The sequence below is a fragment of the Fringilla coelebs genome, assembly GCF_963513975.1.
Source record: "Fringilla coelebs genome assembly, chromosome: Z".
Classification (NCBI taxonomy): Eukaryota; Metazoa; Chordata; class Aves; order Passeriformes; family Fringillidae; genus Fringilla; species Fringilla coelebs.
The window spans coordinates 47,052,180-47,067,760 of record NC_140031.1 but is presented as its reverse complement, the minus strand read 5'-3'; the positions used below and the strand labels follow the sequence as shown (position 1 = coordinate 47,067,760).

The window sequence follows — 15,581 nt, the reverse complement described above, 5'->3', positions numbered from 1 at the left end:
GGTGATGAGAGGCATGGAATTTTTTGGTATTTGTGTTTCATTATTTTTTTCCTTCCTTCAGTTCACTCCACAGTCAATAATAACACCTTGATAGTTTTGATTTCAGATATTTGTCTTATTTGGCATGTATTTGCCTGATAGACAGCACTTGGATGTGAAAGAAGTACAGAAATACTCTAATATGAGGTGGAAGCTTTCAGTATCTCATGCAAAAAATACAGAACTGCCAGTTTCTTCTCCATTTATCAGGCAATTAATTTCATACACTGTGGGCAGGACTTACTATTGGTTCTTTTTTCTTTGCAGTCTTGGACACAATGATGCCTGCTCTCCAGCCAACTTATTACCTTGAATTACAGTGCAGTATAGTGCTTAGAGCTTTGGCATACCTAACCAGTTTCAAGAGCCTTAGAAAAAGTGCAGCTATCCCAGGTTAGCATGACTAGCATGAATAGGACTCTCTAGTAAGTGTTACAGTTTGCATTGAGAATGTCTGGATCTGAACAATTTGTTGCTTGATAGTTCAGATGATTTATTGATGCAGGACTGAATTGATCAGTCTCTGTCACCATATACCTGCATGATGAGCAGCTGTGTGACTGAGTGATAATTAGTCCAGGAGAGTTCATAGACTGTAACCAGCACCACCTACTCAGGCAAGAAGTCAAAAGACACTTCTCAACATTCTACAGTAGTTTCTACAATAGTTTTCAGATGTTAAATGTAGAAGACCAACAGGCACAAGATAATATTGTTACTTAGAGAGGTTGTGGCTATATAAATTGTATAGATTTGAGATAGTCTAACTAGTTCTATATAAAAAATATCACACAGTTTCTTTTCTTTTTGCTTCCTGTAGGAAAGATTTTTTTTAATCATCAGCCATAAAATCAGAAGAAGTGCATAAAAATCCAAAGACAGTGTTGGATGTATAGCATTTTCAGTACTTGCAGCCATATTCCTAGACAGGAGAGAATTTTGCTAGATTTTCCTAGGCAGGACTGAATTTTGTCAAGTTTTCCAGACACATCTATGGTGGAATGCAGGAAGTCTGGCCATTAGTGATCTTTTCAAATCTGGAAAATTTTGGACTTGGATGGCACTTCAGGAAATCTTGTGTATCAGTTTCCATCATTTAAGATAGTGTACCAGCCATTGCTAGGAAATCCGTAAACATGTTGATCTACTGAAAAAAAGCCTTCAGCCCCTTCTGTGGCTGCTACATACATACATACACACATACACACAGACACACACACACACGTATTCACATATACATATATATACACACATATACATATACATCTAAATATATATATTATATAGACTGGGCCAGTATTAGGGGTTGTTCTGTTTGAGGGGTTTTTTATGGAATTTTTCCTGAAATCTCTGGGCAATGCAGGCCATTGAGGTGCTGAGCTGTCTGAAGATGATAATCTCAGACTTTGCATATGAGCCTCCTCCTCCTGTATGCTTTTATTGAAAGCATTCATTAGGTTAAGTCTTTGGCACACCAGAGTATTCTACTGATTGAACACTCCCATTTTTAAGGTTGTATTGCTCTTTATTGTACTAGAGTAGTGCATAAAGAGTCAGTTCGAATGACTGCCCCATGAGACAGGCTGTGGAAAAAATGAGTTTATTTCTGCTCTGAAGACACACAGTCTAAATAAATGAGAAAGAATAGAAGAAATAGATGCAAACAGATGTACAAAGGGTAGATTTTCAGAAGTAGTGACTAAAGTACATTTTCTGCATAGCAGTTTTTCTCTTCTAAATTTTCTTGTAGCGTTTTTAACAGTGAGTAGATGCCTGAATTGAGAATTAAAACCAAAATTTTGGTGTTGTAGTCAGTGTTATCATTATGCTCACTTTAATGTCGGTACAACATTAGCATCTGAGACTGCAGGAACTTAACTGCTTTACTTGTTGGTATAACACTGCAGTCGATTTCGGTGAACCATAAAAGGTTTGCCCCTGAAGGTAAAATTACACTGTATGCATGTTGCAAGCATACTGCTTTGGGGATAAACATGTCTTAAATCAACTCATCGCTTGCAGCTGAATTCCTTCTCCAAATGCAGTTTCTGTGTAGATAATAATGTTCAGAAGGACTGATAATCTGTAAACCATAAAGTTTTTTGAACATAATTCTATCAATAAATGTATTTGAGCAGGATCAGAAATAATTCTTATAATTCTAATAAAGATTTTGGGTTTCAGAGAAAGGAAAGGAGGAACATATACCAACATTTTTAATTAGCTTTCATTGGCACTTCCAATTTGTTCATACATGTTCCAAACATTTACATATGTGTTTCCTCACATTTACATAATAAAAACTTTCGGACTTTGTTGAAATTTCCTTTTGTAATTGTGCATTTGAAAAATTAAATTTGAAGTTTATGACACCCTGCCTCCTGCTTGTTTGGATGATAATGTGGCGTTAAGATGCCATCACCTAAGACCTTTGTTACAGTGATGTTTCTATTGGGGCTTAATATACTGTGGGTTCAGATGGATGTAATTGCGGCCTTGAGGTGTTAATCTAAAGAATACTGTCTGGGTTTGTACCCAGATATGCTTGGATTAATATTCTGAGACTTAGATCTTGTTCTGTCTGGAATTTAAATTTCGTTCCCTGTGCTTTAAAGAGAAGGCAAGCACCATTTCAGCCTCTTTAAATGAGTTCTTTATTTTACCTCTGTAATTTGCTTTTTTTTTTTCCAAACTGTTATAGCCATTGAAATCCAGACAGTAACATCAACACCATTTTTACAGCCTCAAATGGATAAGTGCCTGTTTGTTCCTCAGTTTAATTCCCACATTAATTATGGATAGAAAGTATTTAATCTTCATCTCCAATTTTCTTAGAATATGTAAGGGAGAAAAAAAATGTCCCTAGATAGGAGCCAAGAATTTGAAATATGAACAACTTTGTTACATTCAAGAGGGCAAGTCTTTCGTCGCAACAAGGTTGATTTTTGTGCGACTTGTGGGTTTTGTAATTTTTTTTGTTTCCTGGTGGGTTTTGGTTTGTTTTGGTTTTTTGGTTTTGTTTGGCTTTTTAATGTTTTTGTTTGTTTGGGATTTCTTTTTTTTTTTTGTTTGTGGGCTTTTTTGGTGTTTTGGGTTTTGGTTTTTTTCTTTCTTCATTTTGTTGCTTTCTAAAATAATACCTTTGGTTTCAGGGTTGAAATTTCAATTTTATTCCTATATGGAGAAAACAGAGATAAACTCCCCCATAGTGGGCAATCTGTATGGGGTTTTCTTCCATTTAGCAATCTTTGACCCATACCTCCCCTGTTCAGTCAGTAGAAATGGCAAAGTAAATTAGCTGAGGGTGGCTACTGCTCTCCACATAAATCATGAAGTGAACCTGGAGGGGAGAGAATTCCAGAAATCTGCTCACAGACAAAATGTTTAAAAGTATTTCTTTACAAAGAGAGCCTTTCTTCTACCCCCCAAGTATATATTAATTGGTTATAAACCTTTGTTTTGAGGTTGTTATTCACCTAATTGTGCGCACAATGGTGCATGATGGATTCACAGGTACAGTTACACTTCCATTGTACTGGGAAGAAGTCTTTTCTGTGAAACAGAGATAATTTAGTGTTTAAAGCTCCAAATTCTGTAATTAACTATACAGTAGATGATTCAGGAAAGTGGCAAAACATATACAAGTACTTAGAAGTTTAACCAATTAGCCTTTAAGTTGTCTGCCTGCATATGTCATTATTTTAAGTGTTTTAGTATCTGGTGGCATTTCTATTTTTTTCTTTTCTTCCAGATCATTACTAAATACATTTATGAACTACTGCAGAATGAATGCCACTTGAAGAAAGTAACTCTTCCAGTAAGTATAATTTATTTTTCCAAAGGCATTGTTTTTTGAATCTGTACCCACCATAGCCTGTGATCCCATATTCATACAAAGACAAGGTGTGCAGGGCATTGTTTCAGGATACTGCCTTTGTATTTTGCATGTGTATGCATCTGGAGATGTGGTTCCACCTCACTTCTCATGTGTTTGATTTCTTCAACTGAGTCTTCCTTACCTTACCAGGTACCAGAATTTTCAAAATGTATTGCTTTTAATAGGAGCACCATAAGCTTTCTGAAAAGTATTTGTGGATATTTTGAGATGTCTACAGCTGGATGTAGAGAACAGAAATGTCTTTGCAGGCAGCAGACTACATTCACATTCAGTATCAGTAAAATACTCTAAGTCATTTTTTTAAAAATGCTTTTTCAGTAATTTGTAATATGCATGTAATATAAAGTGTTTTTGTTGCTTGGTGAAAATATTTAATCAACCCTTGGAAAAGATTTAATGCTCCCCCACATATCAGAGTGTTTATAAATATATGTGATGTGATATGATGATGTTCAGGTATTTTTATATTCTCTGTTGGAGAGCACAGGGGAGACTGGAGTGTGACAGTGTAGATTTTCCATCATTATGAAGGATTATTCCTATGCTCTTTGAAATCTTTTGAATTGCTGTCATTCTCAGAGGAACCTTCATATTCAGTCAAGGAAAACCTGTTTAGGCTATGAAAAGAAAAGGTCTTTTGCTTTAACAGTTCTGTAAGATTTCAGTATTTCAATTTCCATTCCCTGAATGTTGCTTAATGGAACATGGTTTTCATGACCTGACCAAACTACTTTTAGTTTCCTAGAAGGGCTTTTTTGGTGTTTTGTGGTCATGGCAGAAGGAGCTGAGCTACAAGGTTCACAGAGAAATCGAAGGGCAATACTCCCAGCCTGGTGCTTACACCAATGCCCTGCAAGCCAAAACTGAGATACCATTTCCTCACTTCAGATTTTTCTGCATAGACAGACATAGGATTGGGTTCATCATGACAGTCTGCCTGGTGCAGTGCGAGTTATGATCTCCATCTTTTTGGCTAATTTTCTTTCTTGGTGAAGTTTTGGTCCAAAAAGTATTTCCACAAAGATAATGTATCCAGAGACTTCTCAAGCCATGTCACACTTTGTCTGTGAAGCTGTGAAGCTGTCTTTTATAAACTTTGAAGTGTCTGGATTTTAAGGCTGTAGGGCTTTGTTTGATTCCCAAAAAAGAATATGAAGAATATGCATATGAGTAGAGCAGTACTAAAGCTGATCAATTAGCTCCCAAGCATGAAGATGAAGAAACTCAGGGTGAGTGTTACAGCACCTCCATCACCTATGTCACACCTGTGGTGATTCATCTGCCTGGCTCTAAGGTTTGGGTTTCTTGTCTTGGAAGACGAATGGTCCTGGCTAGTTCCCACGTTTGGATTAATCTCTTTACTCGTATTTGGAAATTGTGTAGTGACAATGGATACAATTATTCAGTAATACGTTTAAGCTATTCTCAAATGTATTACTTTCAGCTTCTGTGAAGTGTCATAATTTAATTGCATTTTGGAGCAAAATAAGAAAGCACAACATATGCAGGTGTCTAATTGTGAGCATTGTGGAAAAATTCACATGTGGTATGAACACTGTTCTTCAGGAATGGCTGTTATGTGTCCCAGCCCTCACCATCAAAAATAGGTTATGAAAAATTGAAACAACATATTTGGAAATTGAAAAGTTAAAGCTGTGTAAAAGCTAGGTTTAAATCACTCCCAAGTAAGGACACAAAACCCTCTACCTGAAACTAGTAAAGGAAACTAGTAAAAGTAATAAAACAGCTTTTAGGATGAGAATAGTAGAGAGTGTAAAGGTTGGTTAAGTTACATGTAAATTAAATTCAGGAAATTCAGAAAAACCAAATTTGAGGAGCTTTTTGGAGTTGTAAAGGCTAATAATAAAAGAGAGCTGATAAGGCCAGTAGATGAACTGCAGCTAAAATAAACACTAAGGTTAAATAAGAAAAACTAACATAATTCATTCCAGTACTACTTGTCCAGTTTCCACGCACTTAACTTTTTTTTTCTAAACAAGATATAATTCTGAGCAACTGTCTGAAATTTGTCATATCAATAGAGGAGACCCGAGGACAAGTAAATATATTGTACAATAAACAAATTCCAGGATGAGATTTTTTTTAAACCTAGGGTTCTATAAGAAGTCAAACAGGAAGCTTCAGAACCACCAGTTTGTATTTAACTTACTGCTGAAATCAGATATTATTAATATTGTTATTATTAGTAGTATTAATAATAATAATTTATTATTAATAATAATTTTTATTGTTATTGGTGGTGGTAGTAGTAGTAGTAGTAGTAGTAGTAGTAGTAGTAGTAGTGGGGAAATTAGTACCAGTTTCTTTAAAAACAATCCAGAATTCATTGCAGGAGTCACAGATCACATGAAGAAGAAAAATCTTGTCAGTAAAAGAGTACAGATACTTCCAGTAAACTGTCAACAAACTTAAATGCTTTTAAAAAGCACAGGAGAAGATAGTCCGCTTAAGAATTAATTGGTTAGAAGGGGAGAAAGGTGTTCATATTTTACAGATGAAATAAACTGTTACCAGTGAAATGCTGTTAAGACCTGACATAGCTGTAAGCAAAAGGAAAAAAGGAATTAATGCAAGCTAACAAACTTTTCTGGTTTTTTTTCCTCAAATTATTTGGGATAGTTAAACCTAAAGCTGATTATGATGAATTGGAAAATTATTTATTCATTCTATATAACTGGATGATTAAATGACAGGAGATTCAATTCTGGTAAATACAAAATTATGGGGAAGATCACTCACTCTGTAAACACAACAGTGGCCTCTAAATGAGCTATTACAACTCAGGAAAGAGCTTGGAGTGATTGTGAGTAGTTCTCTGAGAACATCAGTGAGTACTCAATGGCAGTCAAAAACCCTCAAAGCAAATAGGATGTTAGGTATTACGAGGTATCGAGAACAAAACAGAAAAACATCATCATTCCACTCGTTATGTGGGCCCTCATGTTAAACACTGCATGAAGTCTGGACATCATATCAAAAAGGATATGAAGAATTAAAAAGAAATACAGAGGAGGGTTGCAAGGATGATCACAGGCATGAAATTCTTTTCAGACAAAGAAAGATTAAACAAAGATTCTTCAGCTTGGAAAATAGATGGCTGAGGAAGGAATATGACAAATCCATAAAATCATGAAAGGTGAAGAGAAGATGAATAGGAAATGGGTTTTTGCCTTTTTCATAATAGAGAACCTAAGGGGCATCAAGTTTAAATTATCAGGCAGGAGATCTCTGCTGAAAGAGACAGTATTATTTCTATATGTCCCAATTATAATGTGGAACTCATTGCCACAGAATACTACCAAGGAAAGAGGTATAAATGCAGTCAAAAAAACCATTTGACAATATTAAGGTGGGATAGGTAGGTGCCTTGAACTATTTTATGTGCTTGCCCAGTTATATAAACTGTGGCTTGCAAGGTTCCAAAGTTACTGGCTGTCAAAGCCAGGCAAGAATCACTTTGTAACCACTCTGTTTTTACTGTTCCCCTATGCAATCTGCGTGTTGTCAGAAACAGGACCCTGGACCTTGGTCTAACCAAGATGGCTCATATGTGTGTATACACACACACACACACACACACATATATATATACACACACACAGCCTTTTTATGTGCATATTTTAGAGATGAGTACAAAACCTTTTTTTCTTTTAACTTCATCACAGGTGATCTGAAAGTTGTTGTATTGGCTTTCCTTTTTCTGTCAGCTGAAAAGGAAGCTGGCAGTCCTGTGATTTTTGAATATTTGAAATGTGTTTCAGGACTGTGTCAGGTGGAGTGTGCTTTTTTTCAGGATGATTTTAGTTGGGAATGGAAATGCTGGGCTTCAAAGGTTTAGCATGGTGGCATTTTATCTTCCTTTATTTCAACTTTGTGTGTAAAATCCAACTTGCTGTCTTTGTTTTGCTTTCTTAGGTGGCAACTTCAATTTGGAATACAAAAATTAATTAATTTGGTTTCAGATATGAAAGTAACACCAGTTGGCAGATCAGGAGAGCTTGCCCGTTACTGTTTTATGCCAGCTTCTCTGACTGAACAATTCTGAACGTTTTTTCCTGCGCAGGGAGGCCAAGATCCACATTGAATTATTGTTACTGTAAAGCATTGAACTTCCAATGTTCAACATGTACTACTGGACTTGAACATTTTAATAAAGAGTCTCACATTTATGGAGAGGCATTCCATTACTACCTCTAAAGTTTCATTTTGCACTCCATTGAAGGTTATGTTAGGAGTAAAAGGAAGACCACAATTTTTTTAGCCAGATGGAGTATTTGTATTTCTCTAGTTTTAGTGTCATAATCAGTGATTGATCTTTGCTCTTCTTTAGCTGTTGAGGATAAATAGAGTGTACTTCTAAATTAACTGCATCTTTAACAGCTTCTGGGGAAGCCTGAGATGGAAGTTTAAATAATTAGTAACATGTTGTAGTGGTTTTAAGCCTGGCTGGAAATTAGGCACCATGCAGCTGCTTGCTCAACCCTCCTTTTACCTCCCCAAACACCAGTGGAATGGGGAGGAGAATCAAAGTAAAACCTGTTAGCTGAGATAAAAACAGTTTAATAACCTAAAGTGAAGTAAAAAACAGTGATAATGGTAAATGATAATAATAACACCAAAAAAAGATGATGTGCAATGCCAGATGCCAGACTCCTGATTCCTGAACCCAGATTGGCCATGCTTCTGGGTAACTCCTCCTAGTTTATATCCTGGGCATGATATTTTGGGATGTGGAATATTCCTTTGCCAGTTCAGGGCACCTGTCCCAGCCATGCTCACTCCAATTTATTTTGCATACCTTTTCACTGGGAGAGCATGAGACAAGGAAAGAGAAGTTCTTGACTTTGGATAAACACAACTTAGCAGAAAACCAAAATATCAGTGTTATACCTAAGTGTTATCAATACTGTTCTTGTTCTGATGCCAAAATACTGCACTTTATCAGCTACTGAGAAGAAGTTAACTCTATCTTGGCTGAAACCAGGACACATGTTTAGTTGGCAATGACGCTGAAATGTCTCACTTTATAGAATCTTCTCAGTTATCAGTGCTTTCCACTTTCACTTCAATAGGTAAAAGTTCATAGAAGAATTATTTTTCTTTGAGAAACAATGGTCTGTTATCTCCAAATCATATTCCTTTTGCCAGTTTTATTACTTAAGTGAAGTTAATACTTGTTTGCAAAATTTCCACAGATTTTAGGTTTGTTAAGTAATTGTGGTAATAGTCAAATGTTGATTAGCTGCCTGTAATATTGGTCAGCAGTACTTAGTTTTACATTTTTGATTGAAAAATTTTAAATCAGGATTCTCAATACTTGAAGACTTTAACTAAAGCACGTTAGTGAGGTTTATATTGAAACACATAGATGATGACTTTTCATCTTGGGAAGCAAATGAGCAGATTACTGGAATTTTTTTCACCTGTAAATAACAGTGTTGAAGCAAATTGTTAAATTAATCTAAAAAGCATTTTCCTGTATTTATTCAGTTTAGATTTAAGTAATCAGAAATCAGTGGCCTTGAGTAGGTCCAGAAAAACAAGTGGCTAATAATTGTAAAGTATTTTATGTGACCTCCACGTGTCTGGCATTAAATGTTGATCTGTCAGTAAAGTAAGATTGTGTATAGGAGGGATATTTACATGCATTCTTTAGTGAAAGCTGGATGTAATAAAATACTACTGTTTGAAGGTAAATTAGCTCAACAAAAAGTTTCTAAATGTGTTTAATTTTGGGAAAAGACTCAAAATTGATTTTTTATGATCTTGGTAGATATTTTTGACTGTTTTTTAAAATTAACTTATTTGCAGAAATGTGAACTAGCGATATCTTCTAGTACATATGACCACTAAGTGCTGGTATTTCCTATATGCTACTATATAAACTTTAGCCACTTATATTATAAGTGATATAAGTGCTAAAACCTACTAAGCTAACCTTGCACATTAGTCTAAAATGCAAAATTCACTCTTTTTTTCCTAATTATAGTGTTGTAAATATTCAGTTTGTGGGTAGAAGTCAGTTACATGTTGCCAAGTACTATCTGAGATTCAGTGTTGGCTGACTTTTTACCTCATCTGTTTCACCTTTTAAGGTGTCAATACTGCTATTTCAGAAGCAGCAGCATGATCTGACTGTAACCCCAGTCTTTTCAATAGAACATATTTTTTATCATCTTTTCTATTTTTGTACAAAGTGTGAGAGAAAGTGAGTACGTTTCCTGTGCAAACTCTGAGGCATGTGAGATGTTACTTTATTTTGGAGCAGGGGAACAAGGTCTTCAGTGCTATGGCAAATACTGAAGAGAGACATAACCATTCTTTCATTTACAAATTTTGTTTTGTTCAAGTAACCTCACTGACTTCATTTAAAAAAACATTTTGTAACTTACATTATAAAGGCTTACATTAAAAAAGTTTGAAGATGCATGCAGAATTTATTTTTCCTGTTATAAGGATAGTTAAGAATACATACCCATATATATGAGAAAAAACTACCAAAACGAATCCAAATAACCAATTCCTTCTTAACGTGTGGATCATAGCCTGATCTGCTTTTCTTCTCTGTTGCAGATAGCGTTCCTAACAGCTGGACAGTTGGGCTGTGGGGGTGGAAGGGTGGGGAGTGCTGTAGGAGGGGGAGATGTGCCTGTTTTGTTCTTTCTTTTCTCTGTATTCATATAGTAGAAAGAGAAGAACAAGTAGACATGAAGATTTGTTTTGCCCTCATGGTATGTACATCAGGACAGTTCTTTTGTCTTGAGACAGGATTGCTAAACCAAGTGTAAAAATTTACTTTGTATTGATTAAAAACTGCTTCTTTATTCTCTTTAAAGACAAAATGTGCTATTAGGTTGCAATTTGCAGAATATCAAAGCTAATTGTTGGTCTCTTCCTACAGCAAAATAGCTAAGCATTGACACGGATACAAGTGGACTATTAATGAAGCTGTTTTTTAGAACCAAATTGGGTTTCTATATTTTAATAGACCTATTGTATTAAATTTGTAATAGACAAATTTGCAGTACTGGTTCCTCTATGTAGCATATGGAGTATTTATGTTGAGGTGGCTGATTTGGAACTCTTCAGGACATTTTTTTTCATATTATGTAAGAATTTATTATTGCTTCAGGCATTTAAGAGGTAAAAAATTACTTACTCTCCTCTCGCCACCTCCAATTGCTCATTTATGGACTTTCTTCCTTTCTTGTAAATTTTTGTAAACAACTGATGTTTCAAAGCTTAAGCGCACCTTTTACCCCTTTTCTTGATTTTAAATGTCTCTTGGAATGCTGTTCTAAAATGTGGTATGTTTATGTATTTCAAAATTACGTTGCACATTTTGCTTTATTTTTATTTAGTCCTGGGCATACATGCACTGAAATGGTTGCTTAATGGTGAATGTTTTTATATAAATTTGGTAGATAAGTTTGTAACTAAAGGTTTTCTTTCAAAGAATTATATTGATGCATTAAAATGTGTGTTGTCTGTAATTGCAGGTTGATGCAATTGAGACTGAACCAAAGAGCTTTATCTTTATGAGTGAAGATGCATTAGTAAATCCTGACAAGCTGTTGGTCCTAATTCATGGTAATGGTGTTGTCAGAGCTGGTCAGTGGGCGAGGAGACTTATAATTAATGAAGATCTGGACAGTGGGACACAGATACCATACATAAAGAGAGCTATTGAGGTAAGTGAAAATTCAACAGTGTGTGCTGTGGATGTGCACGTGTGTGCCTGTGCATGAAGAACTGTGAACCTGTGATGTTTTATTATTTTAATAAGTATTCTATATGTTACTATGTGATCATTGTATTTGTGATGGGAATACCTTTTTTGTTTTGTTGAACTTTTTCTGGTGGAACCAAGTTCCTGCTTTGCAGTAAAATAAAATTTAGTTGCATGTCATGTTGTTGTGTTGGGCACGCCATGTAGTTTAATATGGCAGATACTATGACAAGAGTCCTTAGCAGGTGATATGATGCAGCACAAGACACTACAGAAATTTCTTAAAATTTGGATTGTTTTCTTTTATATTTCATTTAATTTGTACATATTATTGCTCAATGACTGCTGTAATCTAATGATAACATGAGCTTTCATGATAGCACACAGTCTTTTTACTGGACTTGTACTGAATTTATTAAAGACGTTGTCTTTGTCAGATATTTACTAAATACCAATTAATTCTGATTTACTTATCAGTATTTGACAATAGAAGACATTTGCATTTTGTTGACACTATTTTGTTAAATCTATTTGAGAGACAGTGGACAATTTGTGTTATGTTTTTGTCATTGGAACATTGCAGGAGTAATTAATCATCTGCGCCCTGCTACCTAAAGGAAACTTCCTGCTTGCAGTAAACATTAGAAGAGCTTTTTTAAGACTCACTGTTTCTATTATATTTGGCAAGTTAACGTAATGTTCTTCTCTAAATATCAGTGTTGTCACTGTTACTGTTACATATTTTGCCAAGTGATTAATTTTTGCAGTTGATGGATAATTTTTGCAGCTGTCTTTAAAGTATTCAGTATTACAAATGGTAATTTTTTTTCAATAAAGCAAAGATAGAAAACCTATAAAAACATTAGGCCATTAAGTTATTTTTTCTTTGTTTTACTCACTATCAAAGCACCAGACTATACTTAATGAGAAAAAGAAACCTAGACCTGTGAAAGTGAGGCTTATCTTTTCCTAACATAAAGTTTTTTATTCATTTTAAATTAAGATTCAGATTGAGACGGAGCATAAAGTACCTCAGGATTACTGAGCACAGTACAGGTGTATGGTAGGTCCAGTATGGGACTTCTAGTGCTGGTTCCAAAACATTTCCCAAGAAACCCACATAGCTGAACCTGCTTCAGTTTTTGTATAGTGCTTACATGCTTGCATTTTTGTTCTTTCCTAGAGCTGCTGCTGTCTTGGGTAACATGAGAGACCGAGCATTTCAAACTGGGATACTAACCCTTATTTAACAGATCATTTTTAAGGGTTTCTAGTTCATTTCTAGTTGAGGAGAATTTTTTTTTTCCTCTTGTTATTTTTATTTATTTTGTGCAGTGGCTTGTGCCAGTATGAAAGAGAGCAAACTCTGTTTTCTCAAATGGCTGTTATACTTAAAACCAGATTATTTTTCTCTGCATTTTGCATGCTTATTAAAAAAACAATACAGGAAAAAGTCCCAGTTGTTGGATGAGAAAATGTTTTTACAAAAGCGTAATCATTGAATAACATTGGTACATCAAACTTTGTGAGCTTTTCCTTAATATGTTTTTTAAATTTGTAGTTCTCTTTAGTTCAGTAATTCCAGCTGCTGTAAAACCTACTGTCCCTTTTTGTGCACCTTAAAATTCTGATAAGTGTACTATATGTTTAGGACACATACTATTACAGTGATTTTTTTGCATGCAAAATGAAGAATAGATTGTATTCAGTTGTGTTGAATCAAATTCAGTTATGTCATTAAATGTATTGCTATTTTTTTTTTGTATCCTGTAATCCCCGTACTGGGAATTGGTTGTATATCTGGTTAGATAAGGCATTATTTTATGGAAGTTGGACCCTGCTGAAAGTATTTAGAATCATTTGGTTATGACTAAAAAGAGAATACATATAGGTACATGCTGGTATCATGTCAGCTTCAGGCACACATATAAATTACATTTCTAAATGCAGAAAATTATGGTAGAGTGTAAGGACTCCATATGATAAAAATAATGGTAAAAATTGCATCTGTTTCTGGTATTCAGTCCTCTAGTTGATTTAGTCACATCAGTAATGAAATGAAAATAACTAGCCTAGATGATAAGTAGCCTGAATGAAAATTGTGTTTAATCCCTCATGCAACATTATTTGAAGTAGGGAATTATTTCCTAGATCTTTCTGTGTTTCTTCTAAGGAGAGGTCTCATTCTTGAATGAAACCAGCTGACCTTACCAAAGCATCAGTGCTGGTGACGAGACAGCATGGATTTGTTTTTTTTCTAATAGACTTACATGAATTTTAAGTGGATAATGATACGTAGGATTTGAAAATTCCCATGATCTAATGTGACTTATGCAACACATGCAGGCATTGCAGCCAGCGTAAAACATTTCCTGAAGATAAGGTTCTAATTTAAAAAATTAAAATTGAGGATTACAGAAGTAGTGCTTGAATGTCCTATGTGCAGTTAACTAATTCAGAAGTACATGCTTTTCAGAAACAAAAATCCACAGAAGCAAAAAACTACCCTCTAAGTAGGCCAAACCCCACAACTTAACTGCTTTTCTCTTTGCTTCTCTTCTCAGTTCAGTTCTTGGAAAAACTGGAAACAGGGATGTAGCAGATGGGGTTATCAGTGAGCAGTGCATTGAGCAGGATGAACTGATACTTCTAAACAGGAAATTAAGGGAGGAGTAGAAACTTTCTTTGTGATGCCACACTTTTGAGGAAAAAATAATTAAGAAACCCCACTTCTCAAGCATGTGTGGAACAAGGGAGCAATGTACGGACTTAAAATTTTGTATTTTAAAATTCTAGTATTTTGGGGTTCCTGCACGTTACCTAGAAAAGATTCAAAGAGAAAAATCCTGGTGGGAATTCAAGTAGCTAGAAATATGTTTTTCTTTTTCATCTCTGCAATTCCTGTAGGTAATGCTTCTAGTTCCGTGTTTTATCTCTAGCCCTATTGTGTAGATTCAATCTTTTGTGTAAGAGGCATTGTGACTAGTTGACAAGGGTTTATGTGAAGAGATAGTATTATTGTGTTAATTTGAAAATTCAAACTTGGTAGTGTAAAGGAAATGTTGAAATATGAACGAATATGAAGAGAACAAATAAGCAACTAGATAGAGAACAGATTGTAGGAAAAGAAGGAGGGAGAAAATGGTACATAATGTGAAAAACACATGTAAATACATTAAAATGTGGTAGGACAAAACGTGTTTTAGAAAAACAAGTATGAAAAAGAAAAATGTGCTAGTAAGGCAGAAAGAATGTAACAAAAGCTAAATTAAAACAAATACCTGCTAAAAAAGATATTTAAAACAAAAGAAACTGGCAATGTCCTGTAAATGCAGTACAAAAATACTGCATAGATTTGCTGTTTTGTTAAAGTAGAAATTTTCTACTGAAACTTTCTCTCAAAAAACTGATTTTTGACAGAAGCAGTTATCTGGTGCATGAGAGACTGAAGTTCAAGTTCCTCCCCTGGGAATGAGTGACTATTCCATTTATAATGAGAATTCTGCTTTGAAGATATTCCACTTTTTATAAAAAAGTAATTGCAAATGATATAAATAAATAAATGTAGATTAAAAGAGTAATTTTAATCTGTCTCTAATATATTAGGCCTAAATGGCTCATCCAGGTTTGTACAGTTAGGGTCTTCTCAGATCAGTTATTGTTTAACCATGCATTCAATAACTGAAGTAGTGCCAGGAAAAGGTGATGAAAAGCAGAGGCAAATTCTTCAATTTACTGAGGAGGTCATATACTTGGGATGTCAAGAATTAAACATTTTATGTTCCTGGTTTAATAATGGTTGTTGAGGGGCTCCCTTCTTCACTTTGTTAGAGAAGGAGAAGCTGAAGTTGTACTTAGAGAAGAGATTTGTTCATTGGAGAAATAGAAGCTCAG

At 34.9% G+C, this 15,581-nt stretch overlaps 1 protein-coding gene across 4 annotated transcripts in view; it reads left to right on the top strand.

The window, feature by feature from the left end:
- ARB2A (ARB2 cotranscriptional regulator A) overlaps positions 1-15,581 on the top strand; it is a 257,706-nt gene that overhangs the window by 51,497 nt on the left and 190,628 nt on the right. For all 4 annotated transcript variants that reach the window (XM_084224921.1, XM_084224918.1, XM_084224919.1 and 1 more), the window contains 2 exons: positions 3,791-3,856; positions 11,458-11,649. In XM_084224921.1, coding sequence (XP_084081047.1) covers positions 3,791-3,856; positions 11,458-11,649 — 258 coding nt within the window. The remainder of the gene's footprint in view (positions 1-3,790; positions 3,857-11,457; positions 11,650-15,581) is intronic.